Source organism: Meleagris gallopavo, chromosome 16, assembly GCF_905368555.1.
Source record: "Meleagris gallopavo chromosome 16, MGAL_WU_HG_1.1, whole genome shotgun sequence".
Classification (NCBI taxonomy): domain Eukaryota; kingdom Metazoa; phylum Chordata; class Aves; order Galliformes; family Phasianidae; genus Meleagris; species Meleagris gallopavo.
The window spans coordinates 14,939,654-14,961,235 of NC_139419.1; the positions used below are offsets into that span (position 1 = coordinate 14,939,654).

General features: G+C 45.7%; 1 protein-coding gene across 4 annotated transcripts in view; it reads right to left on the reverse strand.

Moving 5' to 3' along the window:
• Positions 1 to 21,582, reverse strand: part of DCUN1D3 (defective in cullin neddylation 1 domain containing 3) — a 23,043-nt gene continuing 1,461 nt past the window's right edge. For 2 of the 4 annotated variants that reach the window (XM_085237686.1, XM_085237687.1), the window contains exons 2-4: positions 12,602 to 12,677; positions 8,771 to 9,305; positions 1 to 6,892 (exon numbers count right to left, since the gene is read on the reverse strand). In XM_085237686.1, the coding sequence (XP_085093812.1) occupies positions 6,409 to 6,892; positions 8,771 to 9,201 (915 nt within the window). In that variant the 5' untranslated portion in view covers positions 9,202 to 9,305; positions 12,602 to 12,677 and the 3' untranslated portion in view covers positions 1 to 6,408. Of the gene's footprint in view, positions 6,893 to 8,770; positions 9,306 to 12,601; positions 12,678 to 13,121; positions 21,394 to 21,582 lie in introns of those variants that run through there. The other 2 variants (XM_085237688.1, XM_085237689.1) reach the window with 2 other exon arrangements.

The following is a 21,582-nucleotide window of genomic DNA, read 5'->3' on the forward strand; positions in this document are numbered from 1 at the left end:
TTATAGTCATGAAAAAATAATTAATTTTTCCCCTTTTAATTGAAAATGTAAAAAGGACTTCAGGTTTAAATAAAACATTTTGTACAAAGCTTCACAAAAAAGTGAACACCAAAGTGTCATTATATAAACACGACAAATGACTCATTTGTTCATAACGCACAGAACAACGTGCGAGTTCCCTCTCCCAGGGTTTCTCTGGCCGTCCCCTCCCTCAGACCTTACTGGAGTAAGGAGACCCAGAAGCTCTGAACATTTGCAAAGCTACAGTACTCAGGATACAGAGTGACTACAGGCAATACTTTTTCGGTGGTGATGGGGTTTCAGGGTTTTTTTTCTGTTTTTTCTTAATGGGTGTGTCAACGCTTCAATATACAGAAGTAAACAATCTCACAGGTGAATGAATGGCAACTTGGATTAGAAAAAGCACCAAAATATTTAATATACATCTGGCACAGACTCCACAGGATGTCAGTAATGGACAAACTGATGCTTTGCTTATAAGTAAAGAGAAACCTTAATGCTTTTCTTCCAAAAGGGACCGAGCATTGCACTCAGGGTTGCTATCAAGTAACAACAACCTTCTCATCACAACCTATGCGCACTGTGCCTCAGTTGCACATTCTGTGGGACGCTGTTTCCATTCTGTTCCAGACGATAACGGTGAGCAAAACAACACAAGAGAAGCAACCAAGCAGATGAGTATAGATGCATCACGTCAAGCTTTTCCCACTTTTTCTCCAGATCACAGCTTCGCATTTGGCCACATCCCTCAAAAAGACATCCAGAATGAAACACAATTTACTGCAGCCTTGTCAAGCATTACAACTCCGCAGCACTCGTGATGGTGCCGGCTGGAGGAGGAAGTGTGGTTCTGCTCCACGACAATACATTCATCATTTCCTGTGGCGAGAAAACTGGATCAGACATGGTGTCTGCTGGTAAGTCCGAAAAGCAAGGATTACTCCTGATACAGAGAATGGTAGATTTGATCCCAAGTGCCCTTGAGGGTTTACTGAGGAGACTGGTTCACAGCTGTGTTCAAATACAGTTCAGTGGAAGCTGCACAAAGGTGTGATGCTTTCACTGTTTCCTTACAATTATTCACTTCTCTGGGAGTATGCACTACCAAAACACATTCCTTCCATACAGGGCGATGTGGCCACGCCAGGGCTGAGCTCCACGACAAGCGTCTGTGCTGCAAGCTGCAGTTCTCCAGGCTGGCTGTCAGTGCTCCCTCCCCCTCCATGCAGCTGCAGCAACGCAGGCTCACTTTGTGCCTCAGGTCGGCTGGGATGGAGCCCAGCAGCGCCGGGTGAGAACCCCGTCCTGCAGTCCATCCATGCCTCTTGGAACTCCAGATAATGGACAACTCGCAGCATGAGGCCTTCCCACCACTCCTGGTGGCCCATTTCCTTTCTGAGGGACCATTTAAACTTATTGATAAGAAAGAATGCGTATTTTTAAGATAACTAAACTTGACTGAAGAAGCCACTCCTGTGGCACAGGGACAGCTCTGTCGGCAACATTCAAGCGTGCTGCCCAGCTGCAGCCAACCCACAGCCCAAGGAGAATCTGCAAGCAAGAAGCAAGAGCATTGCAGACAAATATGTTTTTTTTCTGCATGTAAAATGCATGTCATCTAGAAAGAGATTTTATCTTCAGGATGCAATTATGCAAAGTTAGAAGCTTTCTAAGAACAGAAAAGAAGGAGAACCTCCCGGCATCTCCAGCATGCTTGAGCACTCTCAGCTCTGCTTTAAGCATAAGGCATTCATCCTGAGCGACACCGAGCGCAGGCAGGAAGCAGCAGCTGTGCAGCCCTCACACTTTCGCAGCCTTCACTTTTTGTTGCCACAGCTCAAGATGGAACAAAGCACAGAATATGTAAGAAATACACTCATAGCACTGCATCAGGTGGATTCCTGATGCTTTTCAAGAGCAAATGAAAGGGCCAAATGGTCCCTTTTTGGGGAACAGCTGCTCCATCTCCCATTCATTGTGGCCTGAACTGGAAAGAGAAGGTGGAATGCTGAAAGGCCCTGAGCCAGACGGGAGCAGCTCCACTCACTGCTGCAATCCAGAACTCACTCCCTGGAGGACTCACACGTCCCTTACCAGCTTGGCTTTGCTCCCTTCCAAAGGGTCAATTGCATGCAGACTAGAAGCAGGATACCAAAAAGTATGGTAAATAGGTAATACTTAACATGGGTCAATTAAAAAGTGTACATTACTTATCCAGGCATCATAGCCTGGGAGAAGATAGTCAACTTGAACTACTCAAGTCTAACAAGAGGTAGAGATGCCTACATACTTCATGGTGAAGGAGTTATGACCTTCCATCTTACAATCTCATGTATTTCACTTCAACTGAGGATATAAACCAAAGGTACAATCTTTGATAATCCAGAGAAAAAAATTTAACACCAGCGTCTCTACACACAACAGAAATAAGCACACTTATCTTTTACTACTTGTTTGAAAAAAACCAAAAGCCTTCAAAATTTGTGTTTTGCTGTATATTGAAACACTGAAGAATTTTCAGTTTCAGGCTAAGCATCTTCCTTTTCAGTATGAAAGGAAAAGTTCACATACATGTTTCAAGCAGAGGGAGCTCAAAGAATCAGGCGCCCAACTGATCAAGGATCCCTGCCACGAGGGCCACTTTGCAGAACACAGGGCTGCAAGACCCAGACCTCCACAATGCCTGTTCTTGTGAATAGGAACGGCGCAGCCTCAGCCAGCATGTTGTGTCAGACCCAAGGCAGCCAGTAACACACGGTGTTTAATTCTGCATGTTTGTTTGGGGTTATTTTTTGGAAAAAAGACTTAGAACCGCAAGGAAGATGCTCATGTCAGCAGTCGGTGCACAGAAGCAGCAGGTGAGACAGGACCTGCGCTCTGTGGGGCCTCGGGGCTCTGATGGCCACAGCAGCAGCTGGGACAAACCTGCAACCTGCAGCAGCCCGTACCCCAGCAGGTCCCATGCCACCTGCCACACTCATCTCTTTTCCCTCAGGTTCTCTCCATACCACTGCACAGTAATACAAAGCTCTAATTCTCCACACAGAATAGCACCAGCAGCAAATAAACGCACAGTTCTACATTCAGTTTCCATTAAGTTACTCATCAAGTTTGATAGCCAACTCTGGGTGGAATCTTTCAAATCTGCACTTGAATCAATCCATCAACAGTCTTCGACCCAAAATCACACCCCCAGGAGGAACTGGCACCACTGAGCCAAGCTGCCAAGGCACTGCAGTAACACTGCACAGTGCCCAGTGCACAAGTTGCACTTCTTTGTGTGTAAGTGAAGGCAATAAAATGCCACAGAGTGTGGATATCAGATCACATTCCCAGTAAATTCCTACAATGATCTGTATAGTTATCTATAGTTACCCCAAGTTGCAGCAGACTCACTTGACACATTAAGATTTCTAATGCATATCTAAGAAAAAAAACTAAATAGATCCAATGGTTTTGAGCAGTTGATCTGCATCACTGCTCGATCCAGTCCCGTGGCCACTGAAGACAGATTATACGGAGAGTGAAAGCATTGCACCTCTTCCACAACTATTCACAGTTTATCCACTAGGCAAGCACATTTTCAGAGGCTCCAATATTGCTGCAGACTTTGCAGAAATGCATCTGAAGCAGCACTCTAGTGGCACAGAATGGCAGGGCTGCTGGGGGAGGAGCACCAACCACCAGCACTGCTATTGAAGAGCCGCCCCATAACCACAGCTCCTGCTCCAGGAGTTTAAGGCAGACACAGGTCTGGCTTGCATCCTGTAACTGCCCCATAAGCACCAAGGTCAGACTGAAACCAACAGCACTCTGCCAGGCCCACCTGTGGGCAGTTCTCCTTGCGCGCTGAAAGCACAGGACGGAGCTCACTGAGAGCTGCATGCCCTGCCTCTCAGAGAAAACACTGTTCCTTCCTGTATGCTCAATACCACTGTCTAAAGAAAGAAGCTGTGTTGTGTCTGATGCACTGAAATGGCTAAGCCTTGATGTACTACAAATTTATTTCCATACTGCAATCCATGTTCCAAACCACCAGATAACTGTGTTCCAAGAGCTCTCTAATCCCCCCCTTTTGGAGCTGCTGCAGTTCATTGTGCAGACAAGCAGCAGGCACTGCTCCAACTCCGGGTGTGCAGAGTTGCACCCTGCACTGGGTGAACACAGCTTTCATGCACTGAACACTTTAGAACTACCTTTAGGAACAAATGAAGCGATGAACAGAGCACTGAGTAGCTGAATGAATGTCCCAAACTTCATACAGCCTTCATTTGCAATCAGCTCAGGCCTCCATCTGGGGCTTTCACTAGTGAAGCAGCCTCTGCTGGAGAGCTCTTTTCTCTTGCTTAAAGAAGAGCACAGCAGAAGTCTCACTGATTCCACTCTTAACAGCACAAATGCCTCCTTTGCTCACCAAACCAAAATACGGTTTTGCTGCCAAAATGTGCTAGTGCTGCTAGGGCAGGATGGAGGATGAGAGCAGCAGGGCACCCTTGGGGCAGATTTGCCTGTAACGCCCTGAGCTGGGGCTCCTCCTGCCCAGGGACAGGCTTAGCTAGGCCTCTGTTTGTTCCCCACTGCTTCACTCTCCCAAGAAGAGCTTGCCAAAGCAGCACAGACCAAACCCTCCTCTTACAAGGAGGAAGAGATGCCATCAGCCATCGTGGGCTTGTTTTTAAGCAGTTTTAGACAGCCAGAGATTGTAACTGATGTACGAGCTCTGCCCCAAGCTGCCACGCAGGCTGTGCCTCAGCAGAGCCCAGCACAGAAGCCAGGCAAACACTCCACTGGCTCAGCAGCAGACATGCACTGTATACCAGCCCAGACCCAACAACAAGCTCACCACTGCAAGGTTGGCTCCCTTTAGCTTTACACACTGTCACAAAACCCATGAGATGCTAGAGATGACCGTTCAGCTTCGAGGGTTTTTGTTGCTTTCGATTTTTCACTGAAGCCATTTTATGATCCTGAAGTACAGCTCTGAAAATAAAAGGTGTGTGATGAAAATAAAAGGTGTGTATTGGCTTCATGAGTTTGACACTGGGCTTCACGGGAAGCCTTGGCAATTATCCCTTTTTACAAAATGTGTAAAAAAGTTGACGTATTACAATTAAAAAAGGTAACATCAATAACCAAAAAAAGCTTCAACCAGTGTTAATAAAATTCCCTTTAAGTCACAACAATTTCAACAGGCAAATAGTCCCAATACAGGCATTGTAAAATAATAAATTTACTCCTATCCAAATATTATCAAATCAGTCTAAAAATGACTCGTTTACACTGTTGTCATTAAGAACACATTACGAATTCACTTTGTCATCAGATGCCGATATTGTTGCTCCAGGAAGTGTGGAGTATTAACTGCAATTTAGCAATTAAGCATAGCTTTAAAAAAATTGGTTCCTCACATAGAAGTACTGTGCTTGCCAGACAAGTAAGATAATGCTTCAGGTATAAATCAAACAAATTAAAGCAGAATTATACCGCAGTTTTCCTTGAAGACTTAGGCTTTGTGTGTTGCTTCTGTCAATGTTTAAGAAACTTAAGAAGCAGAACCTTTGGTTCTTTTAGTCAAGTAAAAATATTCTCCTGTAACCACAAAAATAAACTTCCAAAGAAAATGGAAGCCCACCAAGAAGTCCACTTTCAATAAAACTGAGGTAGCACTGCTCTTTTATTACATGTTGTGTCAGAGATTTCAATACAAATCCTCATCTACCACTCAGTTGACTGACAGGTACAGTAACTTTATAAAAACAGTCCCAACATTTAGTTTGAAACTGAAATAAAAAGGAATGATTTGGACTCGGTCACGAGGAGTTGCTTCAAGTGGCAATGAGCCGTATTACAAAAAGCTGTTGCTTATGTTGTTGGATTTGTTGTTGTTGTTTTTTAAGAGCCTTATTAGGAGGGGATTAATGCATTTCAAGTTAACACTGCTATGTTCTTGGTATAAAACCTTAAAATTATTATAGCCTAAATTTTCAACAATGTAAACAGCACTACACACAGTACAGACCTGCCCTGACAGACATAGTATGAAAAACTTAATCTGGCACTGTATAATTTAGCAATGTTAATTTAACCTAACTAAAAAGATCTACATTGTGCAAGAAATATCAGACTTACTTATACTAATCTGAAGTCTTAACAAAAATGCTTAACTTGTAGCCGGGGTCAAATATTTCAGGGTAAGAGTAAAAGGAATAACCAAAGTTAAGAAAGTGCCTAAAACATGATACAGCATTTTAGAGCCCTTTCGAATACAAGGCAGAAAAAGGTGTAAAGTAGAAAAAAATCTGGAGCCTTGGTAACCTCCAGAAACATCCAGAGTTTACATCTCATGAAGGGCAACGGGTTGCTTTCATCACTGCCACTTAAATGCTGTTAAGTCTGTTCTTCTGTACACAGACCCTCTGTGTCCGAAGATGTAATACATTTGGTTTCCTCTTCCTTTTTCCTCCGCTCCATTTCCCATTCCACAAAGGTATCGAAGAGACTCGGCCAGGCCTCGTCTTCGCTGTAGTTGCTAAGGTCTGGTCCGATCACCTGAGTAAAATTTAGAAACATGTTCCATGTGTCCCGGGAGATTCCCTTGATTCCTGAGGGGTTCTCAACTAGGAAGTGCAACCACTGGTCCAAAATGGGGGGTTTGTTTTGGGTGAAGACTAATTTCCAAAGGGCAATGGCTATTTCCCGATGCAGCGACCTCTGTCCTTCCTCAGAGTCCAGGCCGAACTGAAAGGTGAAGCGGTAGAGATCCTTGAATTTATCTTCCTGCTTGGCTTCGTGTAAGAGGCTGGGGAACCGTGCACAAATGCCATCGATGCTGTCTGCGTTTATTGCTTTACAGCCTTCAAAAAACTCCTTCCTATTAAACGAGAGAAGAAAAATTAGTGTGAACACTTCTCATGCACCGACCACTTCCCTCAGTAGGTCAGAGTGAGCGATCTCAGCAGCAGGTGGATGCCCCCAGTCCCAAGCTCTGGGGAAGACGTCGCCCCAGGTCCCTCCTGGCTGGGGAACCCACCCGCAGCACACACACCAGCCCAGCTGGGGCACTGCAAGCATCTGAAAAGCTCTGCAGTATGGCCTTCCCAATGCGTGGTACTTCCACAGCCCAAGCCTTTCACCAACACGGAGCAAACCACAGCAGCCACAGGAGAAGTGCTTAACACACTGGAAAATACCACAGCTGCTCCATGACACCACATACAGAGCAGCTCCATGTGATACTGCCTGTGCCTGAGAGCCCGTGCTCTGGACAAGCTGCTCTCAAGGAAGAGACATTGAGCGGTGGCCTTCCTTCAACTTGTGGCTGCTCTTCCAGACTGGAAGGCAGAGCGGTGCCAGCTGTGATGGTCAGCAGAGTGCCCCACACCACATGGCACAAGCTACAATGCAACACACAGACACTGCTCAAAGCAGGGCTCCAGGCAGCACACCAACGATCTGCCACGAGGACAGGGAGCTAACTGTGATTTGTTTCATGATCAGGAGCAAGTGTTGCAGTGTAGCAACCAGCTGGTATCAACCACGACCACAGACTGTGATGTGGGATTGGGTGGAGGGAAGACAGAAGAGCACAGAGCTCAGGAGATCAGAAGACTGCCTTGCCTTCTTTGACCAAAGCCACCTGTCTGTGCCCCTATCATGGAACACGCTGCTGAGCAGAGGTAATCTCGCACCACTGGAACTGCATCTCTCCCAGAAAATCAAATCGTTATTAAAATGATTGTGCAGAATCAGAGTTCAGTCCAGTGAAACTGGTTGTACAGAATCAGACACCAACAACTCCTTTCCCATACTGCACAGCCCTGCTCCTTCAGCCCCTGGAAAATCCATGTTTGCATTCAGCACACTCCCACACCCACATGGCCACTGCAGAGGCAGGGGAAGATATCAGTGTTCAGTGCACAGCAGAGGCTTGGCTGAAGGCTCAGAACACCAAGTAATTTTAAATGTTATTAGCTGAGTAAAAATAGTTAAAATTACTCAAATCAATCTCAACTGACCATAAACTCCAATAAAATCTCTTTGCTTGCTCTTACCTGGACACTGGTAGAGAACTGAGTGTGTGCATGGGGAGGGTGTTTTGGTTTGGGGATTTTTGGTGGGGGACTGGGTCAGTTTCTGGTGAGTTTCAGCCATTCTGTCATTTCCTGCAGCACTGGAAATGCCATGGGCTCACTAACTGACAGCCTTGTCAGGACAGGCAGAGCCTGCAACACAAGTCACTACAGAAGGACCTCTCTAAGCTTTAACATGACTAGACTTGGAGAAAGACATTATGTGTAACCTCAGTTGGGCACGAACAGTTCTTAGCAATGAGCCTGCTTTACGCTCTTTCACAGAACAGTAATAGTAACATTGGCAGCAATTACTAAGGACTCTCACATTATTTTAAAGCAAAAGTTATTTGCTTTATCAAATCTTAACCTTAAGACAGTGTTGATACAGAAAAACTGGTTTTGTTAGTCAAGAACAAGCTGATGTCTACAGAACATCTCCATGTTGTTCATCATTAGTAGCGTGATGTCCACAAACATTTTCAGTTCTAAAACCTACTGTGAGGGAGCAGGAGGAGAGGACAATGCAAAGCTTACCTTCTGCAGCCACAGGAATGAACTGCACCGAAGCATAACTGTTAGAAGAAATACCTGCATGAAGTTATGAGGCTGTCTCTCTGATACAGATGATAGGATACAGTTTAACATATGAAAATAATTAAAATTCTGCAGGAACTAACCTTGTAAATTTGCACATAGTAGCAGCCTGGAATTTCCAAGCCAGAACTAGCACTTTAAATTCAGTGGGATCAACACAGAGGTCATTGCAAAATCGTTCCATTCCTTCCTCCAGTATGGCATCTTCCCGTTCATCCTTGTATCTCCTAAATAACTCTCCAATCCTTTGGAGGGATGATTCTTCCACGCTGGAGATGGAGTCTTTCTTTGTATCCCCAGAAAACGCTGAAGGTGGACCAGACTCCAGAGCAGCTTCCGCTTTCTTTGTCCCGTTCACAAGTACATCTCCCGAGGACTTCCCACACGCCGAAGCGTGCTCATCTTTGTGGACAGCACTTCTCTTGCCGTGCGACTTGCTGCCCGTTTCCCTTTCCCCATTTTTGCTGCCGAGGGTAGATGAAGGATTCTTGCACTTGGTGACGCACTGGCCCATGGTGCAGGGAGCCTGGCTTCATTCAGAGCAGCTCCTTGCTGTGCCACAGCCCCGCAGCCACCCCTCAGCACATCGCACCATGCTGCTGGCGGCCGTCCACCAACCTGGAAAACAGTTTCAGAGTGAAAGAGCTGCTTCTCCACAAAGAACACTGCAAGCATTACACGTGGGATAACATTCACCGGAAGGAGACAGGCTTCAGGATACTTCCGTTTCGCCTGCTGAAAAGGAATAGTGTGCAGAAAGTCAGAGTATGCTGGAAACTTTGGGTGATTCCAGGCTGCTTCACCTCGCTCAGTTGCTGCTGTATATTAACAGGTCCTAATAAAGGAAATTCCTAAAATTCTTATGGCAACATAGGTTACAAAGAGGTTGTTTCATGTGCAGACTTCATTGTGACAGACTACTCTAACCCAGAAATATTTTAAAGGAAATGTTTTTTATTTTGTTTGTTTGTTTGTTTTTTCTTTAAAGTATGCCCACATTTTAATTACAGAGCACAAAACAGTGAATCAAAGCACTGGGTGGGGGTAAGGGAGGGACAGCAACAACGTAACCTGACCCAGACCAGGGGCATGCACACACAGAAGCAGCAGTAATCCCAGTTCAGTTGGTAAAATAAAAAAAAAAACGCCAAAACAATTTCCTTATACTTCATTTTCATAACCCCAATGCTAAAGTGTTGCATATTTGGAAGAGACTTTTCACCCCCAGAGAAGGGATCTTAAATGATGCCATTAAAAGCAACCAGAAGGCCTGGCACCACCCTGCCAGCACCGCATGCCGAGTCTGTTTCTTAGAGCACCACCAGAAAGCAGTTGCTCATCATAATCCTCCTTCCGTGTTGGAGCCTCAGACACAAATGGGGTTTGCTTCATAGCTTTGGTTATTGCTTCCAGCTTACAGAACAAGTATGAAAAGAGATGAGAAGTACACATGAAGAAAGCAAACAGATGTCATGCCATCCTCCCATGCTCTTTCTCAGGTAGAGCTCTAGAGAAGGGAACCTCCTGTTGTAAGCTGGGAGCCACGTCAGAGCAGCAGCACACGCTGCAGTTGTGAACACAGCACTGTGCCTGCGTGGGGCAAACAGTGTGGCTGCAGCTCTGTGGACAGGCAGCACTTGGGAGTCCATCCACACTGACAAAACGACCTTTAACAATTCTTCAATTCATCACTTAGAACTGGTGTAATTTTTTATTATTATTAAAGCAACAGGAGGAACGAACTCCTAAAATTGCTTTGAAGATGAACTCCATGACATGATTTCTATATGCAAAGGAAATGCAATCTAACTAATCTAATATTCAAGAATAATTTCTTCTTCGGTTGTATCTCAAATGATTCACTAAGATACGCATCTCCACATAAATCATCTGTAGGAATTTTGTGGGAATTTTGTGGAATTTTCCTCAGCAGCTCACAGCTATGAATTGCAGAGCTGCCATAAACCCAAGGAACGCTGCCTTCTCCAGTCTGCACCAGTCCTTTTCTCAGGATATTACCAGGCAGTGTAGTTTGCTGCTCTACAGCAGAACTCCACATGAACTCCCAGATATCAGCCTTCCTTCTGTTCTTTAAATTCATCAGAATTCAAATGCCAAGTCCAATTCTTACTCTTCCAGTGATTTATTACAAACAATTTAGCACTCATGCCCTTCATTTTCCTTCTACAAATAATAATAAATCACACTGCATCTACTGGCATTTGCTCAGTGCAGCTGGTTTTCTAAGAGACAAGTCTTTGGGCATGCTCTCAGCTGCTTCTTTATAGAATGCTTGAGCTATGCTCAATCCACCTCATACACTACTCGCCTCCACTTCCCACATCACTCAGCATCAAACCATCGTGGCAGCCAGAGCCTCAGAAAGAAACAGAAGCAAGAACTCAGAGCTTTCCTTAATAGAGGATGGAGAAGGGTTTGGTTGCAGCGTAAGGAGCTGCACTGACCTCCATGCTCAGTGAGTATAAAGAAAGCGTTCCCAGATCAGTGACCAGAGCTACTCACTCAACTGCAGAGCAAAGCAAATGTCACACCTAGGTCATGTCAATGACAGGGAAGGGAGAAAAGGAGGTGTGGGAATATTTCTCCTAATTGGAATGGAAACTTCAAGTAAGAAGTGTCCTGTGTAACTGACCCAAAGGTTACGCTGGGCTGGCAGCAAAGCACCAATTCCCAAAAGAATCAGTACTTAATAGCAAAATTACTGTAACGTGGTTATACAACTTAACAGTGAGACAAAAGAGACAACGCTGATCACCAGTTTTGCTATTCTAGTAAAAGACCAAAACTCAGGACTAACAATTGGACACTCTCAGTGCTACAGTCCCAGAGCAGTCTGATTACTCAGACAAGTACTGAGTAACAACCTACAGTAAATATGAATCACCAAGATGCCCATCTTCCACACAACAGGAACTGCCTAGCAAGGCATCTCTATTTCCTTCTAGAGGAGAGAAAGCAGCTGGAAACACAGGAAGACTGCAGCCAGTTAAAGGAAAGCCACTCTCTAAGAACAAAAATACGTAGACCCATATTACCCAGAACATAACACAGGAAGACTACATAAGACCGGAAGGACCCTGTTAATGGTTTGGTTTGTTTTTCTTTTTTCAAATCCTGTAAAGCAGTTCATTTTTATCTTGTGTTTTCAAGTGACCAGATCCCACATAAACCAAGAATTGAAGGGAGTAAACAACAGAGTGATTGGGTAATAACTCTAGCACACAGAACACCACGCTCAATTGAAAGCACCTGAACTGTAGTAGGGAAGTTAATAGAACATGCAAAGGAGATATCTAAGACACCCACTATTTTCCTCTCATGACTAACATTGCAGCAATAGAAATTATTGGTTATGTCCAGAGAATAACAAATACAGCCACGCGTTACTCTGTTTAATAAGGTGTTGCGTCACGAGGTATTTACAGTGAGCTTTAAAAAGGAGGAAATACCATGACATAGGAAAAGAATAAAAGTTTAAGAAGTCCTCAAAAACAAGTTTAAGACACCATATATCAAAAGGTACACAGCTCTCCCAGCCAGTAAACCCCTTCCCCAGAAGCAGTTTTTAGCTATGGCAAAAACAATGGCTCCAACTTCACCAAGCCTCATCCCAGCCTCAGCTTCTCGCAAACAGTCAGGCAGAGGCCACCAGCTCAGTACGAAATTTCACTGTGCATTATTTATCTTTTGTGGGCAAGGAGGCACGGCTTCTAACAGAGCAGGTCATAGGGAACAGCATCACAGGCGCTCCCCCATTTTCCAGCTCTGAACAGGCACACAATGCTCTCCACAGGGGAGGCACGAGAGGATCATTGCAATTGCTGAACCAGAAGCAATTGCTGTTCCCACAGCTGACACTGCAGCCATGACCTTGTAAGCAGACTTCTACTTACATCGTCCCGGCTATGCAGGCAGTCATTCCATTGCTTTCACAGCTGCCTGCAGGCCCTCTGGGATCCACAAGGAACACTGTAAAACAAAAGGGCCAGAACAAAACTTTACACTTCGAAGAGACAATGAAAACCATAAAATGCACTAAACTGTGCAGTAGCACTTAATCTTCTGAAGTCCAAACTCACTTGTTAAAAGAGACTTTTTATAAAACTAGTTTACTTTTTCACTTACTGAGTAGCATTAACACCACTAACTATGCATTATTATGGAAAGCACAGACCAGGTACTGAATAAAATGGACAAGTTCAAATATTTGTTAAAAGTAAACACAGACTTCTGGCTAATTTAATGCTTTCAGCAGGGGAGAGTTAATTCCTCATCTCATGTAATCAGGGTAAAACTAACATGTGCTTGTCATGGCTGTCAGAAGTCCCCAGAGACTGGAAAAAGGGAACCATCACTTATTCACAAGAAAGGGAGGAAGGAGGACCTGGGGAACTACAGGCTGGCGAGCATCACCTCTGTGCCTGGGAAGACCGTGGAGCAGATCCTCCTGGAAGAGATGCCAAGGCACATAAGGGATGAGCGGGTGATCTGAGACAGCCAGCATGGCTTCACCGAGAGAGGATCGTGCCTGACCCATCTGGTGGCCTTCTGTGATGGAGCGATGGCATCAGCGGCCAAAGGAAGGGCACCTGGTGTCATCTGCCCGGATCCATGCAAGGCCTTCGACGTGGTCCTGCACCGCATCCTCGTCTGTGCGTTGGACAGAGCTGGATCTGAAGGCTGCACTGCTCATGGATAAGGAACTGGTCGGCGCTCACAGCCAGAGCGCTGCGGTCAGTGGCTCTGTGTGCAGTGGAGGCTGACAAGCAGCGTCCCCCAGGGGTCCCTCTTGGGAGCGGTGCTCTTCAGCCAGTGACACAGAGGCTGGCATCGAGTGCACCCTCAGCAGTTTGCTGACGGCACAACAGAAGGGGGGGACGGCACCCGGCGGGACCTGGACAGGCTCGAGAAGTGGGCACACGAGAACCTGCTGAGGCTGAGCAAGGCCCAGTGCGGGTGTTGTACTTGGGTCGGGGCAATGCCAGGGGTGTGCAGACTGGGAGAAGAGCTCACAGAGAGCAGCCCTGCGGAGAGGGGTGGGGGGTTGGAACCGGTGATCTTTGAGGCCCCTTTTGCAGCTTAAGTCATTCCATGCTACCACTATCAATGCATGTTAGCTAAGCCACTGTTTAATCTGTGAATACCAGACAGTTGCTCCCTAGTAAAGCATAATCTGGGTCTAGAAATTAATTCTCTTTTTTTCCTTCTCTAGCACATTCTTTTCCATGTTTGTTTTCCCATGTTCAGTCAAGTTGACAAGTTAGCCTCAATTCTTTTCAATTCCCATCTTTACCAGTAAAACTAAGAAGCTCTTTCAAGATAAGGATACGTCTGCTTTGTATAGCAAGTGCTGCACCTGCAGCTCCTTGTCAACACTTCTGTTCAGACCTGATCTAGAAAAAAACTAACAAGAAAGCTGTGGCAGCTCCTCTGCTTAACCATGCAAACACTAAAATATCTCATTGTTACTGCTAGTGCAATTAAGGAGCAGGCAGGAGATCAAAAGCTGCTTTTCTGTACGGTTACTTTTTACATGAGACCTGGTTGTGAGGAATCTAGTTGGAAAATTAGCTTGTTCCATTGTTTTCTCAGTAGAAAGTAGAGGGTGGATATAGAAAGATAACCATAAAACACATTCTTACTGCATGTGCTGTTCTCCAGATAAAGTGAGTTTTCCTCAAACAGAAGTCCCTTACACAGATGGTGCTGAGCAAATAAGAATACGACCTAGATTAGATCAGGGCTATTGTAAAAAACGTAAGTCCAGGGGAGCAGGCATCCAAAACACTTTGAGAAGGCCAAGAACTGTCAGGCACTACTTTTGACTGTCATACACACAGAGCAAAAATGCACCTTCACTGAAACATCTTTAGACAATTTTTGAAGCTGGTATTTCAAAAAGCCTGCTCCCTACAGACACGCATCCTCTGCCTCCAAAACTCACCTTACATACCTTAGGTCCAGCCCTCCCAAAGGGTTGTTCAGACTGTGTTCTCAACATGTCATGCTGCACAGACGCCCATTCCTGTGCCACCACTCCTGCCTTGTGCAGCGCAGGCACCAGTCTGGGTTTCTATCGGACCACAGCTTCCCAAAATTCCACAAAATTCAACAGCTGCCACCTCTCTGTTCATTTCTTTTGCCTGCCCCTGCAGCTAAGTAATTGTTCTTATACTCAGTTGGGGAGCAAAGGGGAGGCAGCCCTGCTCCCTCAGGAGCCTGTGGAAATAGTGGAGAGGCAATATCTTGCATTCTCTATTAAAAACAAAACAAAACATTGTTTGTTGCATGAAGTTGCCATGCCAATCTGCTCCCCAAACAGATCAGGACTCTTTCAGAAGCCTACGATCCACCAAACCTCAGTTTCTAGCAGACTGTAGCACACACCGGAAGCCAGCATGCATTCCAAGTTGAAAGCAAGAGCCCAGCTCTCTGGGGCAAGGGTTTTAACTCAGACTTTGGGGCACACCAAAGAGGCACAGCTGGACACCACAATGCAAAGCACCTCCCTGGTGATGCCAGGAGCTTCAGACTGCAGCTGCTCTGAGCAGACTCCAGTGCTCGTTTGTGATCCCAGACGGCAGTCCCTGGGGAAAATAAGGGAGGAAAAGGAGTGCACCTCAGGATTGCTGGGACCCTGATCCACTCCCCTGTGTTTTTTGCATCTGTGCCTGCCTGCCCACAGTGACTTGGGCTCTCTGGAACACCGCAGAAATGCTGTGGGTTCTCGCCAGCTCAGAGCACAGCTCACACAGTCCCAAACAAGTGCACGCTAGCAGGGGGCTGCAGCACAGCTCCACATCTCTACTGCAGATATGCATTCATGCAAAATGACTTCTTCATTACTTAGATGCAGTGTAAAAGCAAGAAAGCTCTGCTGTAATTGGTTAACAGTGAACTGCAAGTTTGTCAGGCCTCCTGCTTGAACATTTTTCAGTGAACTAGAGTCAGCTCATGACCAATGAAATGAAGAATGGGAACTCTGTTGACCTGTTTCACTTCAGGATAACAAAACATTCTGGTTAGCCTTACTTTTTGGAATCAAACTGCAATATTCAAGGAACCCAAGCAACCAGGACACACTTTGCTTCAGCAAAATGCATCTGCCTCGGAGCGGAAGCAAGGCATGCAGCTGGGCAATGCAGGACCAGATAGGTTGACTGACACCTGGCAGCAGATCAAGGGCAGCCAAGGGCCAGCTCTGAGTGCCAGGAGCCAGAGGGGTCACAGTGCCTCACATGGATGTAGTTGACACACCAGGGGGATGGGATGCCATCCAGAGGGACCCAGACAGACTGAGCAGTGAACCCAGGTGAATCTCATGAGGTTCAACAAAGCTAAGTGCAGGGTCTGCACATGGGTCGAGGCAACATCCGCTACCAACACAAGCTGGGGAATGACAGGATAGAGCACAGCCCTGCTGAAAAGGATCTGGGTGTATTGATGGATGGCAGCAAGACCTGAGCCAGCAATGTGCCCTCACAGTCCAGAAAGCCAACTGTATCCTGGGCTGCATCCAAAGCAGCATGGCCAGCAGGTCAAGGGAGGTGCTCCTGCCCCTCTGCTCTGCACTGTGAGGCCTCACCTGGAGCACTGCATCCAGATAGGGAGAGTCCTCAGTTCAGGAGAGACATTGAGCTATTGAAGCACATCCAGAGGAGGCCCACAAAAATGCTTCAAGGAATGAAACACCTCACCTACGAGGACAGGCTGAAAGAGTTGGGGCTGTGCAGGTGGAGAAGAGAAGGCTGTGGGGAGAGCTGAGAGTGGCCTTCAGTGTCTAGAGGGGAGCAACAGGAGAGAAGGGGACAGACTCTTCAGTAGGGTCTGTGGTGACAGAGCAAGGGGAAATGGCTTCAAACTCAAACAGGGAGGTTTAGGTTGGACATAAGGAAGAAGTCTGTTACAGTGAAGGAGGTGAGGCCCTGGCACAGACTGCCCAGAGATGTGGTGGGCGCTTCATTGCTGGAGACAGCCAATGCCAGAGCTCTGAGCACCTGATGGAGCTGTGCGTGTCCCTGTTCATTGCAGGCAGATGGATCAGATGGCCTTTAAAAGTGCCCTCTAACTCTAAGGATTCTGTGATATCACACAGTCACAGAATGTCCTGAGCTGGAGGGCACTCACAGGGATCACTGAGCCCAAACCCCAGCCCCACACAGCACCACCCAAATGCTATGGCTGAAAGTGGCATCCCATGAGCTCCAGCACTGGGGCTGTGCCCACCTCCCCCCCGGGGCAAAGCCTTTCCCTGAGCACCCTGACATCTGCTCACAGAAGGCACATTGTTCAAACAGCTTTTTCAGCACACACTCATCACGCCTGAATCCCTCCCTCTATTTTGCATTCTCTAACCACACAATACCTTACATACCCATTGTTTTTCATTGTTTTTTACACTCAGCCCCATGAAGAAGCTTTAAATCTTTTCCCAGTATGTGCTTCATCCTAATTTACTAGGTGGGTAGAAAGATTTGTTAGGATGATTGTATTTTCACAGGACAAACCCAAGTCTGGCTGGCTAACTAGTGCACAATGGTAGAAAGGTACCTTCTGGTGGTCCTGTAATATAAATAAGTTAATGAACTAATTGACAGAGCAGAAGTGCTTGCTTTGAGAAGTTTATTTAAGCTCCAAGCAAAACAACAGAGGGGAAATATGACAGTCAGGGGATGCAGCCATTCTAGATGACACCATCAATTTCAGTAAAGCTGAACCCAGAACCAGGCTGGATTCCAAGCCATTTCTCATCCAGTACAAACTTCAACACTGAGACCCTGGGCGTGTTTGAATCCATCAGTTTCATGAAACAAAGACTCAGTCACCATGCAGCTCATCTCCATCTCGTTACAGCTGTCAGCCTTTCCCTTCTCCCCTTCACATGCAAGATGTATAATCAATTCCTTCATCACTTTTCCATGGTTCACTGTAACTTTTGCACAGCATGACAGATCTCCAGCACTTCAATATGTGCTACTCACAATAAAAGCAGCACATGCCAGGGGCAGGGCTACTCTATGCTGAGACACAACCGCTTTGCACCACTTCAGCCAACGTGCTGATCAGAGAACCTGCAGAAACCATGATTCTCAGAAGTCTGACACAGACATACCAGGCTCTGAGCATCTGACAACTGCTATGCTGCAAATATGTACCTTAATTTGTCTCAGGCAACTCCATAAAGTACAGAAATCCGCAACTATCCCACAGCCAAACCAGAGTGACTCAGAAGAACAGCCTTGCTCTACAGATTGAGCCGAGTGTGTGTGGATTTTGCTGTGCTCTGAGTTCGACTGGCAGATTTCAGCCAGAAGCAATGGAGGTACTTCCATTGCTTCTGTACAGCAGAACAGGATGAAAGTGGATCGTCAGTGATTTCTGTACTAATTAGTTATGCTTAAAACTGTTGTAACAAGTGCATAACTCCATATTTCTCACTGCTCCCAGCAATTCAGAAAGCTACACTAATCCTGCAAAATCAGAAAGCCCTCGTAGCAGCTCTGGTTAGTGGCGTACCACCTCCAGCACAGCTCAGATCAGCCAACAGCACCATGCAGGTGCCCAGCAGCACCCAGCAGCATGGGGCGGGAGCCGGTCTGCCTCCTGACATCACCTGTGGCATCAGATGCTCACAAGAGGCTCTGCCACCCATCTCGATGAAGCCTGCCAGCCAACCGAATCACTCGCTTCATGCAGCTGTGCAGGAACTGCAGGAGCTGCCAGCCATGTAAATACTGGAATAAACACCAAGTTATGTACAAGACATTGTACAAAATGGAGAGGCTTAAAAGCAAACAGAAACCTTAAAGCTTTTTAAGAGCATGTACTTGGATTTTTAAAACTCTGCCGTTTTTAAAGCAGAAGATACACAAAGACACCTGCAGAGACCTCAGCTCTCTCTAACGAGTTCCCCACCACAGTGCACAGCACCAGTTCTTTACGCAGTGTGCAGATGCTAACTGCAGCAGGAACATCTAAGCAGATCCTCTAAGCCCTCTGACTTACATTACCAGTTATAACACAGAGCACCAGCTCCTCTTTGCCGGCCTGGTGGCAGCTTCAGCCAACATGCTTTGTAGCTGAATTTTCACCTATCCTTGATTTCACTCACTCGCCGTTTGTTTCAGAAACCTGGTAAGGTGTGTGGGTATCTGTCCCTGTGTCTCACCATAAATACATCCCTAACTCTAAGCACAGGCAGCCATGTTGGAAGCAGTATGTGTTGTGTATCAGACCCTTAGCATTTCTGGACCACCCATTTGAGTGCTGATGCGGAGTATTTGAGAATCTCCATACAGACCCATTTGTAATGAAAATATTGAAGAGCCAGCACATGATCAAGTTCCGGGACATCTAAGCTACACTAAGCTACACATGCCCCCATATCCATTTGGTGCTAGGATGATTTGTCTCCCTCTTAATTTTCCAAACAAAAGGCAAACACTGACAGCAGTAGGTGTTTCAAAACTGCAAAAAGGAGAACTCGTATTACACTAAGAAAAAATTCAGAGTAAGAGCTGACAATTTGCCATAGTCTGCTACTACTTGGATGCAGAAATAAGAGCGGTATTTTCCAGGAGCACAAAAATCCTTTGAGTTGTTTAGTTTTTGGTTTTTTTTAAAGAACACAGTTACTAAAAAGGAGAAGTGAGACAACAAATAACTATGACTGTCACACTGTCTTCAGCAGCCTGGCTTTCTGGGAATAAAGAACTGCAACAGAAGGTCAGTATTGGCAGTCTCACATTTTGCTAAGTAAGTTTTATTTTTCACAAAGCAGATGTCCCAGACAGAACCGCATTTCTAACTTTCCTTCCAAGACACCAAAAGTTCACCACAGCTCACTCTCTTTAGCACTCCTGTCTTTGTTTGCCTACAGTATTCCAGCCTCTACAAAAGAGCTCTTTAATGCATACAACTAAGCAGCCCCCCGACCCACCAACCTCCTGCTTCCACTTCAATACACATCAGTTGACAGAAGCACTGTCCTCCAGGACAGATAAAATGCAGACCTACTGACTCCAAAAGGGTTAGTTCTCAAGCTGACTGCTAGGCAAGCAGCCTTGATTGACCTTTTTCCCTCCAGTATTTCTTCTGTTCTGGTTACAACAGAGAGCAGAACATAGAACCGTCACAGCCAAGCTCCTGATGACAGGGACAATCTCTGAATGTCATCAGAAAAGGTGAAGATGAGGAGGAAGCAAACAACACGAGCACATCTCCAAGTCTGCGGTCTTCCTCTCGCTCTCTGGAAGGCTGCAGCCCAGGTCAGCAGTTACCCGGCTCAAACTGCAGTTAACAAGAGATGCAGGAGAGGCTGGGTGTCTCAAACAACACATCTGAGACATCCCATGGTATCATAACAATAACAATACCGTCAGGGGCAGTCCACCAGTGTCATACAGGGTTTATAGGGGGTAAATTGCAGGTGGTGTATCACCAGAAGGCAACGTTTGCTAATGCAAGTTGCCACAAAATTACCATCGTTTCCAGTCTAGTTACTATGTCATTACTACCGACTAAGTTAGAGTCAGGGATACAATTATTCTGTGTCACCAAGGCAGATAGCCTGCAAAACACTAGAGCCAAATAACCTGGTATTTTTAGAAGGAGGGAGGGGGAAGAGAAAAGGAATTATGAGATGTCCAGTAACCAGAAGACAAACAGGGGCTGGTAAGGAAAGGAAGACAGTGAGATAACCAGTGAGACAAGACACAGACCCTCAGGGAAGAGCTGGAGCGGAGGAGCCCAGCCAGGGAATCCCCACGGAGGGGATAAGGGTCTGCTCTTATCTCATGCCTAGCAAGTCCCTTGAGCATTACAGATTGAGCTTCCAGTCTCCCAAAATACTGGCTAGAAATCTTCAGCTCCTCTTTTATTTTTAAGGATGAGCACAATAGAAAATACTATTTTTCTAACACCACATACCTCTAATTTTACAGTTCCTTCTCACTCCAACAACTTTCCTGTTAACTTTATTTCTACAGACCAGTGTGCCTGAAGGGACAAAGACACTGATCCTGCATCTTACAACTTTTCACAAACAGCCAAAGCCCCAGATGTTTTTGCAGTGCCCCAAGGCTCTACATCAGCATGGAGCAGTTCTGAGCAGTACTGGGGTACTCACCACAGACATACGTCCGTCCACATCCAAAACACACCATTTTCTGGTTTGAGTAAATGTAAGCTTACAAGGTCTGAAGGTTTAGAATAGTCACGGCCATTCCCTATTCTTCTACTGCCATTTCTCCCTACTTTACTTTGCCCTGCCCCAGTACACATCCACAAAATATATAGGATTTTCTCCCCAGTCTTTAAGTAGAAGCAAAGAAATCAGCCTCACCCTCATCCTCATGCAAATCCATCACAACAAACCTCTTTATCTTAGAAGTCAGTCAAGAGGTCTGGTGGCTTCTCTTCCTCAGTACATACCTCTTTAACTAATTTTAACTAATGACTTCCAAAAGAGCTGTTCTGGGCTTTGCCACAAAAATCAGCCTTTCAATTCATCTGATCATCCTCTCCTATTGTGTTATCCACGCAAATTAAAAGACATAATTATGAACGAATTTCTAAGATCAATAAGAACAAGTGAAGCAAAATTGTCTATGAATATGGCAATTGGCAACTCCAAAACAAAGTAAGAGAGCAGGCAGGGAAGGCACCTGACTTAGCAGACAATGGATCATAACACAGGTTATCAGTCTCAAGAGGAAGCAGCTTCAAAGCATCACACTGAGCTGCATACTCTCCCATTAATAGTTTTGTCAAATTATTTAAGGATTACACTAATTTGTGCCTGCATAGAACTTGATTTTAGAAAATGATCAGAATTTCTTTCAAGAGAAGATGCTTGCAGCAAATTTGTAATGCC